Source organism: Rhamphochromis longiceps, linkage group LG5 (genome assembly GCF_057381845.1).
Source record: "Rhamphochromis longiceps isolate RC_006_pf linkage group LG5, R_longiceps_female_GT1.1, whole genome shotgun sequence".
Taxonomy (NCBI): Eukaryota; Metazoa; Chordata; class Actinopteri; order Cichliformes; family Cichlidae; genus Rhamphochromis; species Rhamphochromis longiceps.
In genome coordinates, this window is record NC_140561.1 from 39,535,014 (window position 1) to 39,547,889 (window position 12,876).

At 40.3% G+C, this 12,876-nt stretch overlaps 1 protein-coding gene across 1 annotated transcript; it reads left to right on the forward strand.

Annotated features, from left to right (window-relative positions):
- The first annotated feature begins 929 nt into the window (after positions 1-929).
- LOC146670629 (butyrophilin-like protein 10) lies at positions 930-12,473 on the forward strand. Its single transcript, XM_085407644.1, has 5 exons — positions 930-1,064; positions 5,669-6,004; positions 7,038-7,316; positions 10,792-10,889; positions 11,041-12,473. The coding sequence occupies exons 1-4, from the start codon at positions 989-991 to the stop codon at positions 10,869-10,871; spliced, it is 771 nt and encodes a 256-aa protein (XP_085263770.1). The 5' UTR covers positions 930-988; the 3' UTR covers positions 10,872-10,889; positions 11,041-12,473.
- Positions 12,474-12,876: the final 403 nt, after the last annotated feature.

A 12,876-nucleotide genomic window follows, 5' to 3' on the forward strand; every position in this document is an offset into this window, starting at 1 on the left:
AATATTAGAAAAATATGAAAAGGTTAGAAGAAGTAAGAGAGATGCTGCAGAGAAATCAGCAATATGAGAGGAAAAGCTCTGTGCTGTAGTTTAGTGTCCAGAACCCTGCATGAATCTGTGTGAGCGCTTTACATTTATGTTTCCATTTGTGCAACACGGTTTTAGTCTTTATTGTATTAGATGAACAACCTGGTTAATCTGAATTTATTACGAGGAGGAGCAGGAACAGCCTCAGTGTGTGTGTGTGTGTGTGTGTGGTTTGTGTGTGTGTGTGTGTGTGTGTGTGTGTGGTTTGTGTGTGTGTGTGTGTGTGTGTGGTTTGTGTGTGTGTGTGTGTGTGTGTGTGTTTTCATCATATAGGTCATATTAGTGTAAAAAAAAAAAAAAACCTGCAGCTGTCTTTGACCCTTTTTTTTTTTTTTTTGAAAGAAAGTGTACTTTATTGATCCCCGTGGGGAAATTCCTCTCTGCATTTAACCCATTCACTCAATGAAGTAGTGGGCAGCCATTGGGTACCCAGGGAGCAGTGTGTAGGGACGGTACCTTGCTCAGGGGTACCTCAGGGTAGCTGCTCAGGGGAATTGAATCCCCGACCTTCCGATCAGGGGGCCACCACTCTACCTACTGAGCTATCCCTGCCCTGTCTTTGACCTTAAAGGCTGCAGATTCCGTGGTGGGAGCGTCCTTTCTCTTTACCTCAGCCTAACCTTTTTACAATAATCTGCCATCTCTGCTCATTAATCTTTCTTCTCTCCGCGTTTCTGTGTAATTGTCGCTGTTAAACAAGTTCAATCTAAAAGGCGCTGATGTTGCGACATATACATACACCGGAAGTGCAGTAATGGTTTACTGCTTTAAGAGAATAGAAACTCAAAGTGTTTTGGAGTGCGTCAGTGCGGGAGGGGGAGTGGCTCCGAGCTTTTTCTTTTTTTTTCTTTTTAAAAAAAGAGATGCTGTAACGTTTAATCCTCAGAGGGTTTCTGCAGACATGGAGCTTCCACCACTTCTGTTTCTGAGCTTCTGTTTCCTGACTTTGTCCGGACTGACGTTTGGTGCTGAATCCGGTAAGAAACTGATTGATTTAGACTGATCATGTGTGCAGGCGCAGTCACGTTTCACAGCAGCGGATGGAGCTTTAACGCTGCTCAGGCTGCTGCGTTAGTGGGTGGATGACTGCGGAGTCTACACCTGTGACATCAGCTTTTAACGCAGCCGCGTTTTAGAGTAAAACAATGAGAGGGCAGATTAATGTGCAGCATCTTCAACAATGAACCGAAACTATTCTCTTTAGTGTTTATGATCAGTTACCAGAGATGCTCATTATTCCATCCTGACGTGTTTTAACCTGTAAACACATTTCTGCTTTCATCCTGCTGACACGGTGTGACGTTTGTTTGTGTCTGAATGCGATTTTTTAATGCATCTAAAGTTTTATGTTCTCTTAAAGTGGGTCGACATCAATAAACTGACTCATAGAATAGAGAATAATTAACCACACACACTCTCTCTCTCTCACTCTGTCTCTCTTCCTGTTTCAGAGTTGGAGCTCTTTGGCTCCTGTACTCTTTTTTCCTCACACTCCTTCTTCCTGTCACTGTCTTCTGTCACACCTGCAGTCTTCTGCTCCTTGTTACCCACCACAGTATCTGGTTGGTTGTTCAGCAGCTGCTTGTCCCTCAGAACCACAGCCCTGCTGTTCTCAACCATCATTGGTGGTGTCTCCCATCAGGACATTTGGACTTCAATGCAGCACAGATGTTCTTCTACACTTTCCCAGCTTCTTGGTTGTGGTGCTCACTGTACGCTATCCTGTTCTGGTTCTAGTATGATCAGAGCCTCTGTGCCGTCCTTTTGCCCAGGTCAATGTTCACATCTCTGAGCATCTCCTCTGATATTGTAAGCCTGGGGACTTGTGCTCTCAGTTGGGTGGTTACCTTGAGTTTGGGCACAATCTCCATCTTCAGCTCAGTAGATGCATCTGTGATTGGAGGTGGCTGGACATCATCTAGTTCAGATCCACTCTTCTTCCAGGTTCAGCTCATTATCTCCATGCTGCTCACTATTGATCCCACTCAGAGCCGGACTTGGACAAAAAATTGTCGCTGGCAATTTTGGCCCAGGTGACCCACCATGATCAGTCACCCAGGTTAAATATGTGCACATGAAGCAATGATAACACTGAGTGGTGCATGCAAAAAAACAAGTAAATCGAACAATTAGTCATATAATCACATTATTTTCTGTTTAAAAGATGCATTACTTAGCAGGACTTGGGTAACTAGAATAGGTCTTTGTGTCTCTGTCCTTCACTTCTACCCCAACAATCTGGCCCAACTACAGACAGGGGTGATGGCAGTTAATGTTGTTAGCTAGTGCTAACCTATGTGGAGCCTCCAGGGTTTGTTAAAAGTGTTGGTGGTACTGCTGGTGACGGTGCAGCAGCCCTGACTATTAACGTCTCACATTTGGCTGCATCTGTTTCCATTTTCTTTTCCTGTTTCTCTCTCAGCTTTTCAGCTCCACGTATTTTTTCTTTTCTTTGTCCATCTTTATCAAACACGTCATCCACACTAAACTCTGTTCTGCAACGTGCACCAGTGCACAGAGAAGGTGGCCTGAATAATTATATCGACAAGGAAAAGAAAATTGACCCATCGGGCCAGATTACCAGTCCAACCCTGTTCCCACTGAGCTGTGGGCTCTGGATCTCCAGTCTCAATAGCAGCTGTGTTCTGCTGATGTTGCGCTGAGTTGCTGGATGCTGTCAGTGTGGATGTTGGCTTTTACTCATCCACAGGTCTCTCATGCATAACATATAATTTTATTTAGTTTTTTAACTCTTTCAGGGTCTGTTTGTGTTTTAGTCCCAGTTCTCAGAGCGAGTGATTCAATGAGTGAAGAGACCTGGTAGGATTAATATGATTAAAAAGACGAACACTAGGCTCCATTTCCTGAGGTTTTCTACAGTCAGAGTTAAAACACTCTGTGGCCCATTAACATGAGGCTGTTACTGACTGCGGTGTGCAGGTTCAAACTGGCAGGAAAGTTTTGAGAGCTCAGCTGGTGAAAAGGACACAGCTTGGATGTGTTTCAAATCTTTATCAGTGAAACATTTTTGGCCTCACAGCGTTGAAACTGTTGCTGCCTGAATTGGTGATATTTCATCAAGTGGAAATGAAGAAACCTGCTGTCACAGAAACTTTCGTTAACCTCTGATGAGCCACATGGTCACCAGTGACCTGGTTAGAGGCAGGGTTATGTTCACTTTTATCTCTTTATATGAATTTTTTATGCACTTGCCACACTTAAATAGAAATATCATCCCAGAAGAACTGCAAGACCAAAATGCTCATGAGACACTTTCTGAAACTCTGCTTGTTTAGCGTGTAGTTAAAAGCCGGTCTACACCTAACACCAGCACATGTGGCTCACTGGTGACCTGCTGGATGTTTATGAGTTTAATCCATTTCTTGTTATCTTGCCAAATTCTCCTGAGCCCACAACTGTGTTTGTTTTCCCCATAAACACAAAAGTGTGAAGATCTTTGCACCAAATCATAAATTAAGAAATGAGTTTACAATCTTTCCACACAGCTTTGTGGTAACAACAGTAGTTTAGATATTTGTCTGTTTTTTAGTCATGTTTGAGCGAGAAAGTCAAGTTTCGTCTTCTTCAGGAAACGGATGAGGTCTGTACTGCACATGCACGTCTGTTTCTAAGAATCTCACGTTTGTTCACTTTCCTCTCCACCTCTGTCACCTCTGCACACAAAGCACAATGTGTGATGGGGAAGAAGCACTAAAGGCAGGAAGGAGCCAGTCAAAGTGACTATCAAGGAGTGTGCCTCTACTTCACATGCAGTCGTTTGTGTAAAGATACCGCATCAAGCGGATTCAGTCATATTAGCAGAAGTCCATTTCCCGAAAGAGAGAGAGAGTTCACTTTAATGGACCTCGCCCTCTGTGTTCTGTCAGTGATGCAGCACTTTGTTCAGTGAGTGTCTTATAGAGCAGTTAGCAGCATTTGAAATTATGTTTAACAAGCAAAGTAAAAACGTACTGCTGAAAAGAGGAAGGAGAGCAGAGAGCAGGACGAGGACTTTGGATTTGAGCTGTGCTGTCAGAGACTCTGCTGAGTGCCCAAAAGATGAAAATTAGATATTTGAACACTTTGTGTTTTTGAAGCTGTTGATGTTATTGATTATTGCTGTGTGATTAGAGCGTGTCTGTGTGCTAACAAAAATAGCTGCCCTGAACGCCTGGCATAAACTCTCATAGAAAACTGTTACAGCTGAGATACTGGGACTCAGTATTTGTGAGACTGAAGAGGATGAATAATACAGGAAACACAAAAAGAATCATTTTTCAGTGTCATCAAATACACAGATGTGGACCCTTCAATTAAAAAGAAAGAAAGAAACTTTAAACTGACAATAAACATTTACTGAAAATTGACTCATGAAAACCAGACACTGCTTTTGAATTGTGGTTCAGCAGAATGATTAAAAAATGAAATTGTTCTGGACAAAAATGGTCCCCTTAATTACTTTACTACACAACCTTCGGAGGCGATCATTGTAATGAAGCGAGTTTTGTAACTGTTAGTGAGACGTCTGCACTCGTCGACGCTCCTCAGGAGAAAACTGCTTCAACTGTCTCAGGTTTGAAGGGTGCCTTTTGGAGACAACATTTCACTCCAGGATGCCTTGATACTCTTGAGATTTCAAGACCCGCTGTGCCAGATGCACCAAAGCAAGCCCAAGAACATAACCGAGGCTCCTCCATGTTTCAGAGCAGGCGCTGTGTCATTTTCTTTATAAGCCTTATTTTTGCATCTGAGCTGATGTGACATTGTAGAAAATGACTAAATGGCAAATTCCATTCATGCTTTTTGTGATTTGCTTTTAACACTGGTGTCCTCCTCGGTCGTCTTCCATTAAGTCCACTTTAGCTCAAACAGTAACAGCTGGTGTGATTTGACACTTTACTTCACCTGGAGTTCACCTCTAATCTCTTATCTCTTGGAACTTATTGATGAAATTTGTCATCAGATTTCCTCTTGCGTTCATGTTCAGGGTGTCCCTAAAAACATGAATGATACAGTATATTGTTCTGTATTCACAGAAGCATCAAGCTGCTTGGAGACAGTCTTATAGCGTTTACCTTTAACATGCTTGTCTTTAATTGTCAGTCACATCACCTGAGACAGCTCTGTCCTTAGCTCACTGTGGTTCATGTTCAGTGCGGTGCAGGAACATCAAACAGCACATTAACTACTTTTCACCCTTTAAATAGGCCGACTGATTACAAGTAAGAAGATATCTGACAATAGTTACAGGACACACCTCGGTTTAAGGTCCCTATAGTCATCTTATTTTTACTCTTTTCTAGAGGTACCATCATTTTTGTCCAGACCAGTTTAATCAGTTTGTTTTTATGAAGGGGAACTGAGCTAAAATATAAGATTTTTATAGTGAAAAAGTTTGCTGATTATATTCTTGTGGCTTTTCTTCTCTTTTTTTTTAATTAAACTTTTTTAAGTTCATGATTAGTAAAAATCAAGCGTGAAGTTTCTTCTGATTGGCTGTCTCTGACTCATAAATGACTCTCATTATATCCTCATCACTTTGTATCTGAACACATTGTTTAATTCAAGTTTTGTCTTTCAGGACCACCTGACAGCAGAGTGATTGTGATGGAAGATGATGATGTCATTTTACCCTGCTCCCTCAGCACCAATCAGAACATAGAGAAAGAACTGTTTGTCTGGAAGAAGGAAGGAACAGTTCCTCTAAAGGAGGTGTTCATGTTTGATCCCAGCACTTATAGCAAAGGTCAAGATGATGAATTCAAAGGTCGAGTCTCACATTTTCCAGAACAGCTGAAGCACGGCAACGCCTCCATAAGAATGAATAAAACTAAGCTGGAGGACAACGGAATCTACACCTGTAGTTTTCCAGTGACCCAGCCCAGTGTAAAAACATCCCGCATTGAGCTTGTTGTTGGTGAGTGCTGTTATAAATCAGCTGATTATTTACAGATGAAACAGTCAGCATGCACATCTGGCAGGCTCTCACCCCCACAGCACACCTGCAGTGAAATTTGCAATATTTAGTGAACAAAGCTGAGACTTTCCCATGTGCATCATGCGCCTGTCTACTTATCAAAGATCTGAGTTGTCCATAGGGTTCAATAAACAAAATAAATTGGAATAAATAAAATAAACTATAACTTAATGAATAAATGTTAATTCTTCCTTATATATCAGACGCACGACTGTTCAAACTGACTGCCAAGTTGATGATAACACAGTCACCTCTAACATGTGTGTTTGTTTCCTTTCAGAGGGCATATTAAAGGTCCGAAACGTCTCAGGTGAGTCACGTTTGAAATGACGTCACTGTTGGTCACATTCTGTGTGTGTATATGAACTTAAACCAGCTTTACTTTACTGTTTTGGTTAGAACCTTGCAAAGCATTTACTGATTATTTTTTATGAACAGTTCAGAGAAATATTAAACCAGTTTTAGTTGTATTTGTATATATAAATATTTATAGAGTTTTTATTTTTGATACATTAATTAATTCATTATTAGTTCAGTAACCACAAATCTGTTATTGATCGAGGCAATGTGTTGTCAGACATGTGTTCGTTAGACATAGCTGTTCAGTCCAGCAGAAAACTACCTTATAAGCTATAAGGTATGGCAGTACTCTACTTTTGTTCTCAAACAAACCACCTACATCTGCACTCAGAGTAAGTAAGTAAGTACAATTTTATTTATATATCACCTTTCAAGATAAAGATCACAAATAGTTTCACAAAGAAATGCCAAGGCATTTAAAACAAAACAAACCAAAAGGTGAGTTTTTAGTTGTTTTTAAGAGACTTACTGAGTCCACAGATCTCAAGCTCAGAGGAAGAGGAGAGATTCTTGGGGCCACAGTTGCAAAAGCTCTGTCAGAGTAGCTGAACAGAAAAAAATAAGGGACAAACTACCATTGTTCTTACATAATCTATCTTTTATGTGTTCACAGGTGCAGCTTCACAGCCTTCTGTTACAAACCTTGAAGAAGAAGATCACTGGGCGTTGCTTGAGTGTGATGTTAAGAATGCTTCCCCTGAACCTTCAGTGGAGTGGTGGGACAGTAAGAATCAAACCATTCTTTCTGAAAAGCCACAGGTCTCTAAAATAGGAGATCGTTTCTCCATCACCCTCAAAGCTACTGTGAAAAAAACTGACCGCTATCGCTGTGTCGCCACACAGAAGGAAATCTACCATCAGGCACAAAAGCAAATCTATATCCGTTTGAGTGGTAAGTCTCTGGTTCTTTGGTATTCCTGCTAGAACAGCTCACTGAAAAGTATAAGTCAAGAGATGGCTACAAAAAGATTTCCAACTCACTGGACATACCACTGAGTTCAGTTAAAAAATATAAATATGTAAGTTAAAAGAAGTGATTTCATAAATATTAACCCCCTTTAGGTTAGTATTCAGTAGATGCACTTTAAGCTCAAACCACAGCACTGAGTCTGTATGGATATGTCTCCATCGGGCTGGACCATCAGCAATCTTTCTTGCAAAAAAATCTCAAGCTTAGTCAAGTTATTTAAGGATCGGGCATAAACGGTTCTTTTCAAGTCCAACCACAAATTGTTGATTGGATTGAGATCTAGGTTTTGATTTGGCTAATCTAGAACCTTGTCTGTCTAGCTTTTGCCATATGCTTGGGATCGTCCAGCTGGAAAATAAATCTTTTCCCAAGTTGCAGTTCTCTTGTAAGTGACATTATCCTCCAGGATTTAGTGTTATATTTCTGCATCCATATTCCCCTCTACATATTAAAGCGTTCCAGAGCTACTGAGAAGCATCCCAAAAGCACAATGCTGCTACCACCACAGTGGAGATGGTGTGTTTGTGGTGATGAGCAGTGTTTGGTGTTTGTGAAACAAAGCATCTAGTCTGATAGCCAAAGAACCTTCTGCCAGTTGACCTTTACCCACGTGTGTTTGGGCAAATTTCACAGGATATTTAGTATGAGCCTGATTCAACAGGGGCTCTCTTTGACACTCTGTACACAGCAAAATCTCCAGTGTTAAATTAACACTGGAGAGTGTCTATATGGGTCCACACCTCTGAGTGTTAAATACAACACTGTTGAGTGTTAAATTAACACTTTTGACAGTGTTATATGTTTAAAAGTAACCTAGTCAGTTTTGAAGATTAACAATGGCTAACACTGAGCAGTGCTGATTTTCTAACACTGGAAAATAACTCAAAATGTTAGAAATATTCCATTGGTCATTGGTCTTGGTCCCCCCCCCCCCCCCCCCCCACACACACACACACACACACACACACACACACACACTTGTCATCTTACATGATCACTCAGTTTGTGAGGACAGCCAGCTCTACGCAGATTTAGACAAATGCCATTCTCCCACCATATCGTAGTGACAATTTTAACTGAACTGTGTAGGATGTCCAGTGAAGAGTGTTTGTTTGTTTTAAGCCAAACTATATTGACTTTTTATATTAAAGCAGTAAAGGGTACCAGATCATCAGGGTAAATACTCTATATAGGTATTGTAACAGAACAGGTGTGAAGCTTAAACTCTATTGTGTATAAGTGTATATGCAGCTAAAAGATTTGTCTGTCATATCTAAGTGTTATAGATCTACTATAACACTTAGTATAGTAGATCTCTGAAAACTCATAATTGAATTTCAATTATTCTTTCTAAAGAACATAATCGAGATAGAATAATTATTCTGCTACATTCTATGTGGCAATATTATGTTCTTTTTTGCCTCTAGCTAATCTTTTTCATTTACTTCTGCCGCTCCACTCAACCGTAAACTCACTGCCCAACAGGCTGCAGCAGGTTTAGTTCAGCTCACATTTTGATGAGCCCGACAGTCTGTTTTGATGAAAAGCAAAAATAACTTTAGCTGTTAAATATAAATAGTTTCGATTTGTGCAACTTTTACATTTTATTTGTCTCCTGATTTTCAAAACTTTGGATGAGAACTAAAAACAAACCTACATTTCAGAACATTAAAGTTAAATTAAGCAAGTATTTTGTTTTTTATACTTCAAAAAATCCCTTACTTTATAGGTCTGCAAACCTAACAAGTAATAGTATTAAATGAGCATGACACACTCAGCAATGCAGTGAACTTCACTCAAAGTCAGTGATGAATTTAGTGGAAGCTGGGGGTACTGGTGGCTCTTAAAATTAGGCCTCTTTAGCAGTTTCACCAATAGTTTCCATCCACTCTTGGACTTTAAAACATAAAAAAAAATCTGATCTGTCCTGCAGAGTCATACAGTTCAGTAACATTGATGTATTCATCACACAGACTGAAACGTTTTGAAGATATCTGATTGATCACAAGAGAATAAAATGACCGTTGGCAGCATGAATTTGAACATCCATATATACACTCAACAAAAATATAAACGCAACACCTTTGTTACTGCTCCCATTCCCCATGGGATGGACGTAGAGACCTAAAATTCATTCCAGATACACAATATAACCATCCCTCCCAAACAGTGGTCACAAATCAGTCCAAATGTGTGGTAGTGGGCACATCTGCTATATTGAGATAATCCATCCCACCTCACAGGTGTGCCACATCAGGATGCTGATCTGACATCATGAGTAGTGCACAGGTGTACCTCAGACTGCCCACAACAAAAGGCCACCCTGGAATGTGCAGTTTTGTCTCACAGCAAAATGCCACAGATGCCACAAGCAATGAGGGAGCGTGCAATTGGCATGCTGACAGCAGGAATGTCAACCAGATCTGTCGCCCGTGCATTGAATGTTCATTTCTCAACCATAAGCCGTCTCCACAGGCGTTTCAGAGAATATGGCAGCACATCCAACCGGCCTCACAACCGCAGACCTCGTGTAACCACACCAGCCCAGGACCTCCACATCCAGCAGGTTCACTTCCAAGATCGTCTGAGACCAGCCACCCAGACAGCTGCTGGAACAATTGGTTTGCACAACCAAACAATTTCTGCACAAACTGTCAGAAACCGTCTCAGGGACGCTCAACTGCATGCCCGTCGTCCTCATCGGGGTCTTGACCTGACTCCAGCTCGTCGCCGTAACAGACTTGTGTGGGCAAATGCTCACATTCGATGGCGTCTGGCACGTTGGAGAGGTGTGCGCTTCACGGATGAATCATGGTTCACATTGTTCAGGGCAGATGGCAGCTGAGAATGTCCCAGTTCTTGCATGGCCAGCATACTCACCGGACATGTCACCCATTGAGCATGTTCGGGATGTGCTTGACCGGCGTATACGACAGCGTGTACCAGTTCCCATGAATGAATTTTAGGTCTCTACGTCCATCCCATGGGGAATGGGAGCAGTAACAAAGGTGTTGCGTTTATATTTTTGTTTGAGTGTATAAATCATCAGGTGTTGGCAGCACAGTCAAACACTTCTCTGTGAAGGTTCTCAGTCATCCAGGTCATCGTAGTCAAAGGAGCTTTCAAAGAAAAGCGTCTGAGAAGTCCAGACGCTTTTCTTTGAAAGCTCCTTTGACCCAGTCAAACACTTCCACACACTTGTATTTACACTCTCCTAATTTAACTGAGATTTTAGCTATTGTGGTTTCATTAGTAAATCATGTTTTACTGTTAACTTATTAGTTTCCATATACTTTATAACACCTTTTATATGTTTTCGATGCAGAGGTTGTAACCTATGTTAAGTACATGTTTGCTGTAACATCTTGAGTGTGACTTCATCTTTTTTGTGTTTCAGGTGAGCCGTCTGGGACTGGGATGATGAGAGCTACTATTGTTTCAGTTATTTTTGGAATAATTGGAATAGTTGTTGTGTAATTTTACTCAATGCTCGAGGTAAGTTTGTATAATATCGTCTTCTTTAATATCAGCTTACCCATGATGTGAGGATAATACATTCATTTATTGACCCTGTTTTAAAGAAAACAAATTTCTATTGAGATTCATTAGTTTTTTGTTTTGCTTTTTTTTCTCTGCAATTCCACAGCAAATCGAATGGGATCAAAAGCACCAGGAGGGTCTGACAGACAAGTGTTATAGTTCATCGAATTATCTCTCCACTTCTGAATTTCTCCTGACGTTTTCTGAAGCAAAGGATGGAAGAAAAGCTCCATGTCACACATCTCAATCCAGTTCTATTTTGGGGATTTAAGTCAGCTGCTTCAGTGTGAGTTTGCATGCGTGTGTGTCCATGTCTTTTATCCAGAATGTTTAACTCGTGTGTTATAAAGAACTCTTTATTTCCTGGACAAATTTTATGAAGAATTCAAAATTGTTCCAGAGCTGTTTAATGCAAGTTGTCTTATTTTAATTTGACATTTTATAAAAGTAATGTGATGATGAAGCAGGATCATACAATAAGCTACAACAGTGAAACAAGATTGTCTGCCTCGCTGTGTTAGCTTAGTGGTTGTTGGATACAGCAAATTTTGATCTTGATCCAATAATAAGTCATTACAGGGTCAGTATTACTAATGCTGATACTTTTAACTTACAAATGCAGCCTATGTAGGGAGAACATTGTGTCGTCATTGATTAACTGAATCATCATCAGTTTGCAAATTCATTTCAAACAAATTTCAAAGAGCATTAAATCACTGTTTTGAATTTTTTTGAATTTTGAAAGAAAAGGTTGAAATTCAGCCTTTCATTGAGTTACACTGCATTTTGCATAGCAGTTCATTTGATTATGTGTGAATGAATATCTGAAGGTGAATTGTGAACATGTTAAATAAAATTGCTCAGTGACTGAAATACATTCAGCAGCTCACACTGAATCAGCCGACTTAAACTGATAAAACAAAGGTGAACTTAGCCCTGAAACTGCTCTAAATGTAGGTGAACCTCTGTATAATGTGCCTCCTTTAGTATGCATATCGCTTTGCTATTATCTTAAACGAGCCTGTATGCTTCTTTTTTTTTTATATATAAAAGTATTTCATTAAGGAGAGATCCTTTGGGAGAACTTAATATGATTTATTGAGAAATTAATCAGTTTTATTGATAATTAGACTATGATAATCTTATGGCAGAATGGAATCCCAGTTATCCCAGTGACTCAGAGTGACTGGGTGATGTGGAGATGGGGAGTAGGTGGGGTACATAATTGAGAGTCCAGAAGGGAGAATACAGAGCACACAGATTTAAATCATGCAAGCTCATTGGCTTAAAGATAGTGTGCAAGAAGATGATTGGACTAGAATAATGATGTCAGTATTGACAGAATGTGGTAGTGGTCAGACTAGCAGCTGAACACACAGTGATTACAGAACTTCCTTATTGAACTTGCTCATATGCTGCGGATGAATGATACTGCAATTGTACTGTAAGTGTGTTTCTGCTGTAACTGATGATTGTGTATTATAAAGTTATTTCACAAAGTGCTTAAAGATTTCTGCAAGTGTACAAAAAACATGAAAATAAACTCTTGTGACTTTTTTATGTACTGTGTCTTCAAACCTTTGGAAAGGAAGATAGAAGTTATCAACTGACAGGGTGTGTTGGGATGAGTGCTTCTCTGTCAGCAGTTGGTAACTGTTCATTAGTGATGTTCCAACGGTGTTAAAGCGATGCTTCCTCCTCAGATGACTTCCACAGCAATGGATGACTGTGAAGACCTTAACATATGATTCTTCGCTATGAGGTGCTGCCCCTCAAAGCGCTTTACCTTAGTTAGTTACTTGCCAGAGAAATTCATTTGTTACATTACGTTTGCATCACCTGTATTGTCGCATAATTACTATTTAACTAACACAAGTCCCTTGCCTAATGAGGACACAGCCTGACTGCTCATCAGTTGAAGTTCAGGGTCTGGCTCCTGGGC